At 49.4% G+C, this 17,136-nt stretch overlaps 1 protein-coding gene across 1 annotated transcript in view; it reads left to right on the top strand.

Moving 5' to 3' along the window:
- LOC105066271 (uncharacterized) overlaps window positions 1–17,136 on the top strand; it is a 137,240-nt gene that overhangs the window by 86,337 nt on the left and 33,767 nt on the right. Inside the window, exons 5-6 of the mRNA XM_074378653.1 lie at window positions 3,068–3,246; window positions 16,888–16,946. Coding sequence (XP_074234754.1) covers window positions 3,068–3,246; window positions 16,888–16,946 — 238 coding nt within the window. The remainder of the gene's footprint in view (window positions 1–3,067; window positions 3,247–16,887; window positions 16,947–17,136) is intronic.

Raw genomic sequence — 17,136 nt, 5'->3', positions numbered from 1 at the left:
GTCACAGGCTGGCTTGGATCGACACACATAACCCGTCATCCGAGGGCCGGCTCCACCCTTGAGGGACAGGTCCTATCCTGGTCCTGAGACTGACACACAAACGCTGTGAATAGATGTGGGGAGGCCGTAGTTCCCCGTAAACCCCTGAAAATGAAGAAACATCATTAAGAACCTCTTTTAAAAAATTGAGGCGCTAAGAAGGGCACTTCCGCCTGAACAGGCCTTGTCTTCCTGGCTGGACCCGTGCTTCTGGCTGTTGTGAAGGCCGCGGTCTTGGCCCCACCTCCCCCAGCAGGACCTTCAGTGAACAACGCACATCCCTTTCACGTTCAGAACTCCCCTTTACACGAGTGAGCGGAGCTCCGCACGTGGCCCAGGGTCAGAATGCTCAGGTCCTCTCCGCGTTCTGGAAATCAGCCCTGCAGGGAAAACGCCACCGCGGTGCGCCTCTGCCAGACCACCCCCCCCCCCCCGCATCCGTGCGTCTCCGGGAGTCACACGGGGCGAGCTGGCCTCAGGGTCTCCCCCTCCCCCAGATGCCCCCTCCCCCCCCCGTCCGTGCGCCTCCGGGAGTCACACGGGGCGAGCTGGCCTCAGGGCTCTCCCCGTTGGCACAGAGGCCGAGGGGTGCACTTGGCCAAGGGGGGCTCAGTCTTGCCCTGGCTGGACTTCCGCAGACCCTTGCTCGTTCTAAACCTTTGCAAGGAGCCAGCCACGCTGAAGAAGGCTGACAAGAGCCTGCTGGTGTCACAGATTCATCACAATGGGAAAAAAATCCACTTCACAATGTATCGTAGGTGGTAATGTGTGGAATTAGGTGAAATTTTTGCTTTCTCCAGGGGCCTTTACAGCTGCTTTTGACAAATCTAAGCACACGGAAGATTTAACACCACTCTACTCCACGTAGCAGGGCGCACGACGCCCACGCAGCCCCTGAATGAGAACCTCGCTCTGCGCGGTGAGGGCAGGAGCGCTGCCCATCTCTGATTTACTCGTTTGGCTGATAGCTTGCTCAACGTGTCTGAAAGGTCTGCCTCACTGGTGGCCTGCCTTTACACTCACACGTGCACATGGATATAGACACACATAATTCCATGAGATTATACAGAAAGTGTATTTCTTGAATTAAAAAAAATGCAGACCTTCATGTCTATGAATTTTATGAGAGTCTATACACGTTCCGTTTTCATCACCGACCGTTCAGAGCTGCGGTAGATGTTTATTAGTAAGTGAGAGGAGGATTTTAGAAGTAAATCATTCTGCAGAACCAGTTGTTAAAAGACTCAGAAATGCTCTGGTCATCTTTGACTCCCGTGACTGTTCAGTTTGTAGGGCACTGTGTCCCCAAAAGCACTCCTGGCCCATTTGCGACTTGGTAAGCCGTGCACTTTTCACTGTTGTGGCCCCCCTCTTAGTTTTAATATGACGATTTCTTACCATCGTCAGCTGCTGAATACGATGGAGTGTTATTAAGAGTGAGCCATTTCCATAGTGCACTGGTCGCCTGGAAGAAACTGTTTTCTATCGCTCTGAAGTCTGATTATCAATTATTTTATGTTTAGCGACACAAGATGTTTTACCATTTTGGTGAGTTTTGCCAACTCATCTTCAGCTAGATGTTTTACTAAGCTCCTGAAAATAAGCTCAGAAATGCGCACTTTTATAAAATCGAAGGAAGGGGATGTTCTCACAAGCTCAGCTCGCTCCCTTCATTGATGAGATTTCACAAAAGCCTTCAGACTAGTTTTGACTGTTGCGTAACATCCTTCCTGTTCGCGCTGACTACCGTGCAGTGAGGTGGTTTGTCTGGGGAGTAGGGTTGATTGGCGACAGCAATGGAGAGGTAGTCCACTCACTTCTCGTTAGGAAATCAGTCGGATAGACGCACTCACACCTTTTCAAAAAGACCTTAAAAACCAGGTAAGAATAAATGGCTCAAAAATGACTGCTTGTTAAAAACATCTGACCACTTTCATAGAACACAGATCTTTGCCACCAAAGGATGATTCTCCACACGTGCAGGTGGAGGTGGAGTTAGGGAGGTGCAGGCGTAACAGTGGGACACTGGTGTCATGGAAGAGTCTTTTTCCAAAAACCTTTTTTTTCTCCTCCTTCAGTTTCTGCAGGGTCTCATCGTGATGACACGGCTTTGCCACCGCCCAGCTGTATATTGAAAAGCATTTTCTGTGAATAAATAAATGTCTACTTACAAATTAATTGCATTAGTTTTTCACAGAAATGCATGTCTAATGCAAATTTTGATTTTCAGTGCAATAATTGGCAATTAAAACATATTTGGGTACTTCCCAGTAAAACTGGAAAAAAAAAACGTATTTGGGTATAAACTCAGATTTATTACATTATCTTCTTCTATTTAGATAAACCCATGTTTTCAAATGACTGAAAAAGACAGATACTTCATATGATACATGATTTTATGATATTTTTATATTGAATAAAATGTCTTCTAACAATGCAATTAAAATTGCTTATTTCTCAGGAAATTTAAATTACATGGTTAGTACCACACCTTACTGGGTCATTTCGTTTTAATTTTTGGAAACTTTGAGGCTTAACTTGTCCCAACTCTGGAAATACTTTAAATTCAGAAAATATCAGGCCCTAAAAATTGTGGATGAAATTTCTTCTCTCCTGCGTCTGCATTCCATCAAGAGCTGTGTACACGTCACGTAAGAGGCAGCTGAACAGTGGCCTGTGGCTTCTGAATGTCAGTCTCTCCTTGGTAGGAACCTTGTGTCCAGAACTTGCACGGTCGGTGATCCTGATCCTTGTCATTGAGAAAAGAAAGCAGACGAACCCCTCGCATAGCAGTAGAGTGCTGTGTGCATCACCCTGGGTGTCTCCTTCCAGACCCTGGAAGTCCAGACTCGGGGGAGAACACGGCCAGATTCCCACCCTACCCCACTTCCCCAAAGCCCTGCCCCGCCACCCTGACAGCAGCCCCTGGCGACCACCCAGCTTCTCCCACGCGGCGGGCTCCTGCCCACGGCCCCTCAGCTCCCGGCTTTCCGCATCACTGCCTCCTTGTCCTTGGCTTTCCCTCCAGAGGTCCGAACTCAAGCTGTCAGGGCGAATCACGACACCTGCCCGCTGTATCCACAAAGAGAAGACAGGGCCGCCGGGACTGCCATCTCCAGTGACCCCCACGACACGTCCTCCCGGAGCCTGTGGCTTCCTGTGCGACGTGGTGGAAAACGCAGACCACAGCGGTGTCTCTCTGTGAAGGTACGTTCGCCGTGTCTGTGTGCAGCTTTCCCTCTGTGCTTCTAGAGGCAAAAATGTCAACACACTCGCCAGCTGACATATAACTTTGCTCTTTATAGGTATTCAAGGGAGCTTGATGCATTCAGTTATTAGTGTAAAGGCATATGTGTACGTATAACTGAATCGCTTTGCTGCACACCTGAAACTAACGTCGTAATTCAAGTACACTTCAATAAAAAAAATTTTAGAAATTAAAAAAAAAGCTATGTGAGGGGAAAAGAATGAAGATTGTAAACTGTAAAAAGAATATATAAAGAACGTTCACTGAACAAAAGGATGAACACACCTGGGGTGAGCTGCTGTGGTCGAAATAGGAACGGAGATCATGAGACAGACCTCACGATGACCTACGGATCAGCTTGAGGAGACAGTACTAATGCGATCGGTGTGAAACGTGATCTGTTACCCAAAGTGAAGTGTAGCTATAGAAATGTAGGGAACGATATTTTGGTAGTGAACTTGGCCTTGAAGGGACATAGGTTCAAAGTGAAACATGACAGCGCATCTCCGGGAAGTGTATTGACAGGATTCTGAGCGCGGCTCACCGTCCTGTGGGCTCAGGATTGTGTTCGCACGGGTCCCACCGCGGACACGCAGCCCCGCACTTTGCTAGCAGAAGGGATGCTTGTAGCTTTGTGTTGGTGACTCATGTTCCCAGGGGAACAGCCTTTTGGTGCCACTTCAAATAATCTGCATGAGCCTAAAAGATGTATTTCATGGTCAATGGGTTTTTTTTTTTTTTTGTATTCATTTAATTGAATATCCCCTATTGAACACTGAAAGGTGAGAAAATGTGGCTATTCCTCTCGTGTAAGCCTTTTGAAACTACTGTCACATTGTTGTGAAACTTACCTAAAGGAAAGATCTGATGGTCCCCTGGGCCAGTCCAGTGGACTCGTAAACTAGCCGTGATGGCCTGTGGGCAAAGTCGTCCTGTGCTGCCTTGGAATCTTTCCAACATCCAAGCCAAGCAGGCTGCTGACCGCACACTCCTGCCACAGCACTTTGCTCTTTAAATAAATTGCTCGTAGAAAACAAACTTATGGTTACCGACGAGGGGGACAAACTGGGAGCACAGGGTTAGCAGATGCACACTGCTGTATGGAAAACAGACGCACAGCGAGGCCCTGCAGGGCAGCGCAGGGGACTGTATTCAGTGCCGTGTAATAACCACTCATGGAGAAGAACAGAAAAAAGACTAGATACACATATGTGTACAACTGAATCACTGTGCTGTGCACGTGAAATCAACACAATGTAAACCAGCTCCACTGCAATGAAAAAGAATAAATTGCAAAGTGTAGGGATTCTGAGCAGGCATTTGTTCACATGCCCACGTGAACACCGGCTGTTTTCAGGGTCTGTGCTTAGTCCTTTGAGTGAGTATTTTGTTTAATATCAAAATAATGTATTGAATGTCAGTTTTAGAATTCCTGACATTTTAGTCTACCAAGCTACAGTTTAAAAAGCATCGAAGGCAAACACAGGCTCTTGCCCTGACTTGGGCCGGCACCCCTCTGGGTCCCTGGTAGCCCTATTCACAGAGGAAGGTGCCCTCCCAGGCCCCTTTCAGTCCTGACCCTCTACCACTGCGCTGTCTGTTTATTGCTTTTCTCCTGCAGTAAAATGTGTCTTCCTTGAAAAAAATAACGGAAGGAGCCCTGCTGAGCGCTTGGGAGAGGGCCAGCAGAGACGCTGCGGCCAGGGCCGCGTGGCCAGGGTTGGAGGCCCTTCCAGCACAGAGCGCCCCCGAGTGGCTGGGCTTCTGTTGGGTTAACTGAATGAACGCAGTTGCACCCCCAGCAGCACTTCAGAGTAGGGGCACCGGACCTTCAGAGGGTGGGGCTGGGAGTGGGCTTCTGGGGAAGATGTGCACAGCTGCAGTCCCCAAAAAAGCCAGTAAAGGGTGTGTGTGTGTGTGTGTGTGTGTGTGAGAGAGAGAGAGAGAGAGAGAGACAGAGAGAGAGAGAGAGAGAGGGAGGGAGAGCCACCTTTAGAAGATCTGCCTACAAATCCAACTTCCAAAACATTCTGATTCCAAAGACAAGGAGAGAATTGGAACTCAGTACTCTGGCATTTACTCAGAATCTGTCCCAAAAACACAGTTGTTTTTTTTTTTATTATGAAAGTGCAATTAAGTAAAGGGGAAGACAGACTTTGAAGGTCCAGGATAAACCAAATTCTAGTTAAGAACTGAAGCATACCACGACCAGAGGAAGTGGACCAAAAGCAGTGTTTACAGAAACAGTGGCTGCAAGCTGAGAATTTTTCAGAATGAAGAAAGGCCTGGAGGTGAGTTTGATCGTCTGTTCTAAATCCCATGCAAGATTTTAAAAAGTCCACATCTAGATAGAGGGGGAAATTTAAACTAATAATGAGCAAAGCTCGTTACCTACACGAGAACAGCAGTGGTTCTGACAGGCCCCTTGCCATCAGCGGCACCGGCCGGAGGGCAGCAGAGTCATGGTTTTCAAATCACCAGGAGATGAACATCAACTTCCATTCTATACCCAGCTGTGTTATCATTCAACAAGGAGCACAGAATAGAGAACTCCGAAGACAAGTAAGACTTGACAAACCACGTACACTTACTAAAAGTGCAATAAAAGGCGAATTTGCAGGAAGCAAATAAACACAGACAGAAGAACTGACTGTGTGTGCAATGACAGACGGCAGTGAACAGTGAAAAAGAATGAAAAACATGTAACCAAATTTAACCAACTGTTAGTCAGAAGATACTAAATCTGCATATAAGAAGAAATTGGAAGAGGAAAGGCTTCAATCAGCTAAGGTCTTTGCAGTCTAGGGAGAAGTTTTGAGGTACCGAGTACTCTCGTATATTGTTAGAAAGATATACAGTGAATATCTATGTTTACCCTTTTCTCTGAGAGGATTAAAATCAGCCATAATCCGAATAGAGTGAGCAGGAGAAATTCAGGACCATCAGGAAATGAACAAATAAACTGCTGGCAATTACAGAGTAGGCATAACTTGAATGAACAGAGAGAGCCACACACATCATGCCGAAATTTTGAAAATATACGTGGCTTAGACTATTACCTAGAAAACTACACCTTACCAAAACTGTGTCAAGAAAATTCACTTTCTAAAAAACTTCAATCAATACCTTTATAAGGAAATACATGTGTATATTAGCCTCTCCTCATCCCTCCTTCAAACGAGAGTAAGATTAGACATTTCTTATGGAGCAAACAAAACACTGAGACAAACTATTCGGAGAACAGAGCAAAAGAACATCATGCAGCTTGTCTGATGAGGCGAATGTCATCTCAGCACTGAGTCTAGGCAGGGAAGTAAAAATACATGGCAATGGTACTCACGAACATGTTTTCAAAAATCTCACCAAAACAGTGTATGTAGCGTCTCTAAAGATAATGCAGCATGAACAGGTGGAATTTATCGCAGGGATGCAATATTATTATTATCATTGCACTTGCTCATATTAATCAGGTAAATGATTATGTTCTGCACAATAAATGCAGAGAAAGCCGTCAAAACTTTAGTGCACGTTCATGACAATAATACTTGGCAAACTAGATAGGAGGGATTTTTTAAACTTTAAAACATATCTGCTAAAAGTAGCCTTTCCTGGTAAAACTTTAGATGTATTTTTATTCAAGTTAGAGATTATCACTATTATTTAATGTTGCTCTAGAGGTTTTAAACCAAAGCTAAAATATTTGAATTGGAAAGAAAGATGCAAAATATTTGGAATTTGAAAGTAGTAGAAAGTTTTTATAAGAGCAATAAAAATAAGACAGTAGAATGACAGATGTAAGTTTTGCTTGTCAACAGAAGCTACAAGGTTTTTGAGAACGCATTTAACCAAAGTTGTTCACGAAGAAACTATAGAAAGTTATGGGACCTAGAAACCCAGGATAAATGGAGATATGTACCATTTTGCTAAATGGGAAAAGTAAATATCTTAAAAGATGTCAATTGTACTCATATTCATATACAGATTCAGTGCAATTCCAGTCAGATTATGAAGGGCATTTTAAAATGAAATCTGACCACTGAGCCTCAGTTCATATGAAAAATTAAGGAATATCTAAGATAATTATAACTAATACAAAAGAGGAGGAGGGAGTCACCTTTAAAAAAGAGAAAGACAGACTTTCCATCAAATGGTGTTGGAGCCACTGGGTCTCTATCTGTAGACAAAAGAAAATAATAAAAATTAAAAGTTGTGACCTGAACTTCACACTTTATATAGAAATTAACTCAAAATGGATCATCCCATTTAAAACTTCTAGAGAAAACGAGGAGAAAATCCTGGGACATGTAGTTAGGCAAAGAGTTTTGAGACTTTCCATGAAAAGCACAGTCCGTAAGAGGAAAAATTGATAAATTGGATTTCATCAAAATGAACAAGTTTTGCTTTGCAAAACACTCATTAAGAGGATAAAAAGACAAGCTATGCACTGGGAGAAAAATTTGGCAACCTAAATATTTGGCAAATGACTGGTGTCCATAACATATAAAGAAATCTCAAAACTCAACAGTGTAAATACAGACAATCCAATTAAAAAGTAGTTGAAAGACACGACTGAGCATTTCAATGAAAAGGACTTGCAGGCACATACAAATAAATACAGGAGAGGATGTTCGTTAACATGAGCTGTTAGGGAAATGCGAGTTAAAGCCGCGCCGAGCTATTTCTATGTGCTTATTGGTATAGAATAAAATAGGGACGTCGCCAAGTGCTGATGGCTCTGCAGAGAAACTGGGTCCCTCAGACGCAGCTGGTGAGGGTTTAAGTGGTACAGTCGCCCTGAAAGACAGCTGGGGAGTTTCTCAAAAAGTGGAGCGTGTAACTGCCATCTGAGCCAGCGTTTGCTCTCCTGGGCATTTCTCCCAGAGCCTTATGTTCGCACAAAATCCTATACACGAATATTTATAGCAGTTTTATTCGTAACAGCCCAAACCTGAAGACGACCCAGATGTCCTTCGGTGCACTGTGGTACATTCATGCGCAGAACAGGGCTCGGCCCTGAACAAGGGGGAACCGCTGATGCTCGCGACAACCTGGTTAAATCTCCCGGGAGTTATATTGAGGGGGAAAAACCAACCAGAAAAAGTTGCATGTAATATATATGTGCCATATAGTGTATGTTACATATACAATGTGGACATATTATAGATGTAATATGTAACCTTCTGTGTATGTTAAATGTGTATTATATATGAGGATGCATAGCATATGCATATTTCACGTGTGTAACACTCTCGAAAGGACAGAATTACAGGGAAGTGTGCCGTCTTAGTGGCTGCCAGCCATTAAGGAGGGGTGGGGGCAGGGGGACGGAAGGGAGGGGTCTCTGGGCTGATGGAGATGCTCTGTGTCGGCTGCGTCACATCCTGGTTGTGATCTTGTACCACAGTTTGGCCAGGTGTCACCGCTGGAGGAGACTGGGTGCAGGGTACCTGGGATCTCTTAGACCTGCATGGGGATCTACACTTATCTCAACAATAAAAAGTTTAATTAAGAAAAAAATGTCCAGCCCTTACAGGACTTGGCGCGTGAAGCCTTGGGACAGTCAGAACCTGGAGCAGCTCCATGGAAGGCTGGTTGGCTTCTGCTGCCCAGAGGGGCTACATTTTTTCTTTAAAGTTATTAGAACACGCATGTCTGGTATCTCCTGGTGGCTGAGGCACTGCGGGAAGCAGGGGGTGAACCTGTGGGTTGGCATGGACATCTGGTTTCTAGAAAATCTGAAGACTCAGAAGGTGAGGGAACTCAGCAAATGTCAGTGCAGGGCCCTGGGCCCAGCCTGGAGCGGACGGGCAGGCGCTGCCTGCGATGCTGGGCAGAGCCAGGACCCGGGTGCCCCGCGCAGTTCCCTGAGGCTGCGGAGGGCGAGGAGAAACCTGTCAGTGCTTCTGTGGCTCCTTGCGCCAGGATGGGGTCCCAAGTCCTGAGAAAGAGCTGGCAGACCTGCAGGGACCCGGGGGAGGCGGCCCAGCCAGGACCTGAAAGGGTCTGCAGCCAGGACCAGCCCGCCCCGTGGGGACCAGCGTCCCTGCCTCGTCAGGGGATGGGCTGGCCCGGACGCGAGGGGAGGAGCTTCCCCCTGCACCTGGCGGGCCTGGGCGCAGCAGGGCACGGAAGTCCAGCCCAGTACCTAAAAGCGTGTATCTTTCCACGTGGGCGTCTCTGTACCTGCAGTGCCTTCTGTAGACCAGAGGGAAAGGGCGTCTCCACCGTGGTCTGAAAGAAAAAGCAGAGCCAGCAACTTCACCAGAGCCTTTAAGGAGCACAGTCGAGGGCTTCTGCCTGAAAGGAGGCCGACTGTCCCCGAGGCTGAAGGCAGCTGACTCTGGAGCTTGCCGTCTGGGTCAGGGCGGGCGGTTTGTTCCGTTCTGGTTTCAGGGCTCTCGGTTTGGTTCCGGATTTCCGGGGGAGAGACCCGTCCTCACCCTCCTCCGCAGCTCAGAGCACAGGGCAGAGGGGCCTTCTAGCCCCCATCATCTGCCCTAAGCCCTGTGACCTGAAACACCTGAGGAGAAACTGCTTTGAAGGGACAATCCAGAAGGACAGAAAGACCGCCAGTGGGAGGGGCACCACTGCTGGATTCGCCTGGCACCGCGAGCTGCGGGAACACAGAAACGTGACTTTGCTCTGCCTGGACCCTCGGCACGTCCAGAGAAGGCAGAGGCTACCAGGCCCGTGGACCAGAGGGCCACTGTTTCCTCGTCTCGCTGGGCCCGTTCCCGGTGGCCTGGTGTGCAGCCGTGAGCCCACATCTGAGCTTGTATCCGTCACCGTTGTATTACAGTTGTGACTGGAGACCTGGGCTTCCGCAAACAAGCCATTAAGGGCAGGACTCACCGTTGTCCAGCCTACATTATTTCTCATACCTTCTTGATTATTCTTTAAAAATAAGTAATATTTGACAGCGTGGAGGGTGGGGAGAAAAAAGCATTGCTGTCTAAAAGCAGGACTTCTCAAAATGACAGCAGCCACCACATCCCTGAGGGGAGGCACCTGCCGCTCCCTCCAGTGTGGCCCCCAGGCAGCGTCCCCAGGGTGGAGGGGTCCTCATACGGGGATGTCCGCAGCCTCCTCCAGGTTCCCACACAAGACCCCGCCATTCGCTGCATGTCCTGCTTCAGTTCCTGTGTCCACTGCTAACAGAGAAACACAGTCCAGAGTTGTGGACCAGGGGGCCTGTTGCTGAAGTCTGACTGAGGAAGGAGAAGATGCTGTTTCAGTCTGATTTCCCAGCAGAGCTCTCTCTTATTTGAAGATAGAATGACTTTTTGAGAAAAATAAACCCGCAAACTAAAGAGAAAGCTACCCAATTTGACGTAGGGGTAACAAAACCTTACATTAAATTTAGATTAAGACACAAAAACAGAAGAATGGATCAATTTAAAGCAACTTCAAGAGAATTCAGAAAGTTTTTTTTAAAATACAGTTAGATTTAAGAAAGAATGTATCATTGGTGTTACAACGGTTTGCTCCTCCTGACAGGCAGCCACTCCACGGATCCGACGTACGTCTGTGTTTTACTGAAGGTACCTCATCGTTCCCAAGATGGGCTGTCACAGAATTGTGCTTTAGTCAGCCTCCTTGGCCTTCCTCGGAGGGACAGTAATTACGAAACACAGAAAACGCCTCTACTGGATGGAGTTCCACCGAAGAAAGAGACGATGAGGTAGCAACTGGAGCGAGGGAAGCGGCAGCTTAATGAGCCCCGGCGTCTAACAGCAGGTGTAGAAAGGAGGTTCTTCAGGGTGGAAGGAGCTCAGAGCCGTGGTGGGAATCCCCCAATTAGCCACTTAAACCGAGACGCTCAGTTAATTACGGTGTATTAGTAAAACAAGGAGGTAATTCATCTTTAAATTCTGAACTTGCTCCCCTGCGATATTATGGAAGAATGTGTCAGCCCTTCCGAGTGTGTTTTTACAGGAACAAGTTGCGACTAATCTTGCGAGAAAATCCACCTCCATCGGAAAATCAAGATCCCCTCTGCTGCTGAGCGTGTCAGGTTTCTGACAGTGAGCCTGTTGTTCTAGCTAGAAATATTTTCATAGCAGGACCTGCAAGGCGAATTCAAGATGTAGAAACTTGTTCATATAAACCAGAACAAAGATATCTTCTATCAGCGTCGTGGTAGCACTGTCCTGACACGGTTAAAAGACGTGCTCAGGTCCTGGTTACCTGTCTAGCTGCCTCGGCTGTAAACAGTTTCTAAAATAGCAGTGTTCATGGTGGAAGTTTCACATTTCATTTTCTCAGAGGAGGGCAGGAGAATGGATGAATCTGAGGAACGAGGGACCTCTGGATTATCCAGCAATCCAGAGACGCTGAGAAGTTTGAACATGTCATTTTGACTGAAAAATGAACGTTTCATCCAAATGAATGGTATTTAATTTCTAGGAAAATAAAACCAAGAGTAGGGCACAGGTACGCAGGCTCGTCTGTTTGGTTAGGATCTCACGATGGCTCTGGGACAGTCCACTCTAAGTGTCACTTCATTTACTAAACCATGGTTTGTTCTCTGTGAGTCTGTTTCTGATTTGTAAGTAAGTTCATTTGTGTCGTTTTTTTAGATTCCACCTGGAAGTGGTGTCGTGTGGTGTTTGTCTTTCTCTGACTTACTTCACTTCACGTGATAATCTCTAGGATTTTCATTGTGGTTCTTAGCTCAAATCTTAACTCGCCAAGTAGAAAACAGTTCAGAATTTCTTTTATTCTGTGCGAATTAGTCCAATAGTTCCTCTTTCTGTGTTCCATCTTTTCCCTCCAGCATTGCCACCTGCTTGTCGTGTTGCTGCTCCCAGCGGCACCTGCGGTGAAGTCCCGCCCGCGTCCCCTGCTGATTTGCGCGCGGCTGTGTTTGTTTCCGGCGTTGCTCTGGTGTCTGGGGCTTGGACAGGCTACACTGACGCCTGGCTCAGGTCTCCCTCCTCACGATGTTTACTCACACCTACTTCGAACTCTTCTTAAGATGAGAGCTTAAATGACCAAATGCAGATTTGTTCCCACTACAGATGAGAAACGAGTGTAAAGGAGGAAGAGAGTTACTAAGTTCAAAAATGTCCAGCTCTTTTTAAAACCTGGTGGCGGGACAGTCTCACGCAGACAGATGTCTCTCCAGGCGTTTTCCCAGCATCTGGGGCCTGGTTTATATTCGAACTGGCCACGTACTCCTCTTGGAGCCCTTGTGGATACTGAGGCTTAAATGCAAGTCCTGGACATTTCCTTATAGATCAGAGTTTGCCCAAGTGACGAGGAGAACCCTTCCCCTCCAGTCGATGTTGGATGCTGGTTTGCAGTGAAGGTCTGGCCCCGCGGCGGGTGAGGGTTCATACTGCTCCTGAGCATCGACGAAATCTGATCACAGGAGCAGAACGTCCCTTCTCGAGCCCAGCTGTTAACCAGCTTCCGTACGGAAGGAGGAGCGCTGACGCCCTGGTCATTCCATCCTCCTTGGGGCCGCCGCTGGGGTTACCCTAATGCACAGGTAGCTCATCCTCTCCAGATGCCCCAGCCGTGCCTGCTTCCACAGATCTCATCCGCACGTGCAGCAGCGCCCACAAGGCCGGGGTGGCCGCTGCTGGAGCCTCTAGCCAGGCCCTTGTGGCCGACGCTGGCCACTCAGGCAACCCCGCGTTGTGTAAGGACAATAGTTACTTTCCCCCCAGGAGCCAATGAGCATCCGTCTTACCTTAGAAATTTTATAACATTTTTATGAGAAGGAAACACTGGCGACATTACCCCCACGTTACTGATCAAGGAAACTGAGGCGTATGGTTTGAGACTATGCGTCAGCTTAGTGCAAAACCACCACACAATTTGGGGCCTGGAAAAAGCTACGGGTCTGACGCTTTACTCTGATTTAACTAGAGATGTCACAGCACACGGTGTATCTCAGCTCCAGGCGCCAAATTAATAGAAGTGGATGCGCGGCACTGAATTTGCCAGATGAGAATGGGAAGTTGACACAGAAAATGAACGGTCACATAACGTACAAACCCCGTGAGGAGACGGGAGGTGCAGGCGGTAAGTCACCGGGTGGGGACAGGGCAGCGGCGAATGCGCGTGGCGGTGCGTGCGTGCTCGCCGCCCCCCGACGCGGCCCGGCGCGGGGCTGGAAGTAGGCTGGGAGTGGGGAGTGGAGACACGGCTGCAGCAGCGCCTTTGGAATAAAGGACAGTGACCCAAAACGTGACATAACGCATGAGCAGTTTTCCTCAGAGGATTTCTTTTCAGCCGCAGCCCTCAGACTATGAGGAGGGAGGAGAGGGCGCTTTCTTTCCTTCTTCCTGTGCTGTGTACGTGTCAGAACCTCGTGGGCGGATGTCACATCGCAGACACGCCAGGGCCAAGTGCTGCTGACAGAGCAGCGTTCCCTCAAACACAGAGCGTGCCACTGGGGCTGCTTCTGACTCTAGTTGCTTCTGAAATGGGATAGAACTTTTCTGGCATCCAAGCAGCTTTCAAGTCTTCCTTCACTCAGCAACCACGGGTTTCGAAGTCTGCCGTTTGCCTGGGGCCGTTTCAGGACGCGGCCCCCGCCCTCCCGGGATCGCCGTCAGGTGGGAGGCGCGCCTGGGAAAAGCCACCGCCCCGCGCACAGTCCCAGCCGGACTCCTCGGAGTCGGGAAGACCCGCGCTGGCTCCTGACCTCGGGGCAATGGGGGGCCCGGCGCCCGGGCTCTGGCCGCCCGCCCCCGCCCCCGCCCCCGGAGCTTGCGTGGCCTCCGAGAGCCACGGTTTTGGATTCTGTTGACACGCGGAACTCGCGTCCCAGCCCCGCCGGCTCCTGGGTCTGTGGGACTGGGAGTAGGGACGGAGGCCCACCTGCCGGCACTGTCCTCCAGGTGTGCACGGGTACCTGAGACGGAGCCCGCGCCAAGCTGAGCCTCGGCTTTTCTGTGTGTTTTACTCCCAATCTTGTTTCTCCCTCTGTCTTCCCAGTCCACACTGTCTACACTGTGAAAACGCACTTGGCCGTTGGAGCTGCGCGTGTCTTGAATGGACCACTTCTCACCACCCCCGTCAGCACCGCGTCTGAGCGTCAGAACCTCCCAGTTCAGCTGCCTCCCTGCCTGTTTCATAAAATGCCTTGGTAGCCTCCTGAAGGCCTCTCCGCACCCCTGGATTCAGTTCTCCACCTGCCAATGTGAACGCCGCTGAATGCAGGTCGAATTATGTCACCTTCCTGCACAAACCCGAGTTCTCCCCCACAGCCAGAGTCAGTCCCCAAAGCTCCACCCCGGCCCGCAGGGCAGAAGTGCCCGTCTCCCTGGCCTCCGCCTACACCTGAGCGCTGACAGAGCTCAGCTCCCCGTCCACGTGGGCCCCTCTGGCAGCTCTGAGTGTGGCTGTCGCTGCGAGTTCACAGTTCACGTTGGAAAACCTGCAGAACGACTCAAATTGTAAGTGACTTTCCCCCAGCTGTGCAGCTGCTGGAACTTGGATATGATCTTTACAGGAAGTCCTGGTTCTTTAAACTTCTAGACGGACTCTTTCGGTCGTGTCCGGTGATGGCAGAAGGCTGAAGAATCCCTTGGCCTTACGAAGCAGCAGCAGGAGTAACATGCTCTAACTTTGGGGAGGGAGGCAGCTGCAGACCCTCGGGGAGCAGGGTTTGCCTCGTCCACAGGACAGCGCAGGAAGCCCGCCTGGCTTGCCCACATCCACCTCCAGCCTCACGGTCTCACGGGGAGGACTTCTGGGCCTCTCTGCTCCCCTCCGGAGCCGGCTGTAGCGCCCGCACAGGCACGGGGCTCTGGGGAGAGACTTGGCAAAATCCACCGCCAGCAGGAACTTTCCTTTGCTTACAGAGCCCCCGGCCGTCTCGGCGTGCGTCTGTCAGTACGCCCGTGTCATCATCCATACTGCGATCCTGTCCGCTCACCGGAGGAACTTACCGGAGCAGCTGCTAGCCTGTACCTGCAGCAGGTCTGCCCGGAGTCCCCGCATGCCCCCAAAGGCCTACAAAACAGAAACGAGAAGGGGCCAAGTGAACGCCATCCTTGAGCCTCGTGGCTTGGTTTTCGGGTTTAGGATGGCTGCGTGAGACGTCAGCTCCTCGCACGGGAGCGTCCACCCGGGCTTCCTCCACCCGCCTGTGCGCCTGCGCGTCCCGGGAGCCCGGCTGGCCACCTGTTGGCCCCGCAGGTTGCCAGGGCTCCGAGCTTTGGCCTCCACGCCCTCAGCCCTAACGTGGGGAACTTCTGAGCTTGAGAGCCCACCTGCAGCCTCCGCACCTGGCGGGGGTGCCTCCCAGCGACCAGCCTGGGTGTGGCCGGCAGAGGCTGGGCTTGCGTGACGGTGACACCAGCAGCGGCCCGAGAGGCCCTACAAGCTCCACGTGCCCTGATCGCTCTGTCCACGTGTGTTTTTATTCCCTGGAAACCCTTATCCTTGAAATGCACAAGTAGCAACGACTCAAACAGCTGTTTCATGGACCCCCTGCTCCCCAGATGCCATGTTCTAAGCAAAGTGAGAAAACTTGTTACGATTGTGCTAAGTAAGAAAACACCGGTTTCTTTCAGTTCGCCCACGTTTACGGGGAAACAGCGCTTCATGTACAAGACGGACTCTTCATCCTTGTCTACAAGATGCCAGACATCTTGATAGGAGTAAAAATTCTGTCCAAAATAGGTATTTCCCCAAACCAGAGGTTTGATGAAAAATAAGTCTAACAGCCTTTTTTTTTTGCTTTATTTTTCAGACCTAACTTGCATGCTTTGTACTTACTTGTTAGATCTGACTGTCAGAGGCTTTTTTAAATATCTGAAAAATGAAGGCGTGGCTCTGAAGCCCAGCGGGAGTGGCTTTGCGTGAGGCGAGGAAGCTTCCAGAACGGCCCAGCGTGTTCTGAGATGCTCCCTGCTGGCTCCCGGGCCGGGAGGACAGAGTCTGCCAGGGAGGGGGAAGCACTCTGTTCACCAAACCGCCTGCAGGGCCTCCAACAGGTACTGGACTCCCCCCTCAGTGCGCTGATCACACAATAGCCTGAACTAGTGTCACTTAATCAGGTAAAAGCACCGCCGAGAGCCTGCGTGGATGCCCACAGGCTCAAGGGGACAGCAGTGTTGCCCCAGGGACAGCGCTGCCCTCTGTCACGTGTGTTAGCTAACGTGCTGGGGGGAGGCGGCCTGTGGGTGCCAGAGGGGGTGCCATGAACAAGCCCGGCTTCGCTGAGTGATCTACAGCCCCTGGGAGAGCCCGCGTGGCCTGTGACGGACACTCACGGTGCACGTCTGATTAGCTCACACGATGTTACTGTGTGGTTATTAATATTTACATAAACTAAGACAGACCTCTGACCTGACTTGTACACAGATTTGAAAACATAAAAAAAGTCACTTGTTCTGGTAGCATCTGATGAAGAAGCCCTGATTTTACTGTCATCACACTGAAAGTTTGTGTTTTGTTGCCCAACTACAAATTTAATTTTTCGTCTGTTTTAGGAAATGGATCGAAGCATGCATGATAGTTAATTGCGAGTGGACTTTTTAAATATATTAAAGGCCTCTGTTTGTTTAATTGGTGGGTGGGGCAAGACAAAAGCAGCGATGAAATTTTTTCTGTTTTCCTTTGTTGTTTTACTCTCACAGGACACTGAGAGTGACATCACAGTAACATCCTTCTGCAAACAAGCTTTTTTACATTGTAGGTAAGCACCTCTAAGAAATACTATTTATGTAGGCTGTGTGCTCAAATGGATGAGCCGAATTTTCTGTCTTTGGGGTTTTACTGGCATCGTGGCCATCTGTGCCCTTCTCCCCTGTGGGGAGCTGGCTTCAGAAGGCCAAGGCCGGTCAGTCGGGCGCGAGGAGGCGTGTGGAGGGAGGCGCCGGTGGCCA

Source organism: Camelus bactrianus, chromosome 14 (assembly GCF_048773025.1).
Source record: "Camelus bactrianus isolate YW-2024 breed Bactrian camel chromosome 14, ASM4877302v1, whole genome shotgun sequence".
Classification (NCBI taxonomy): Eukaryota; Metazoa; Chordata; class Mammalia; order Artiodactyla; family Camelidae; genus Camelus; species Camelus bactrianus.
Note: the sequence above shows the minus strand (reverse complement) of the source record. Positions and strands in the feature narration are given on the sequence as shown.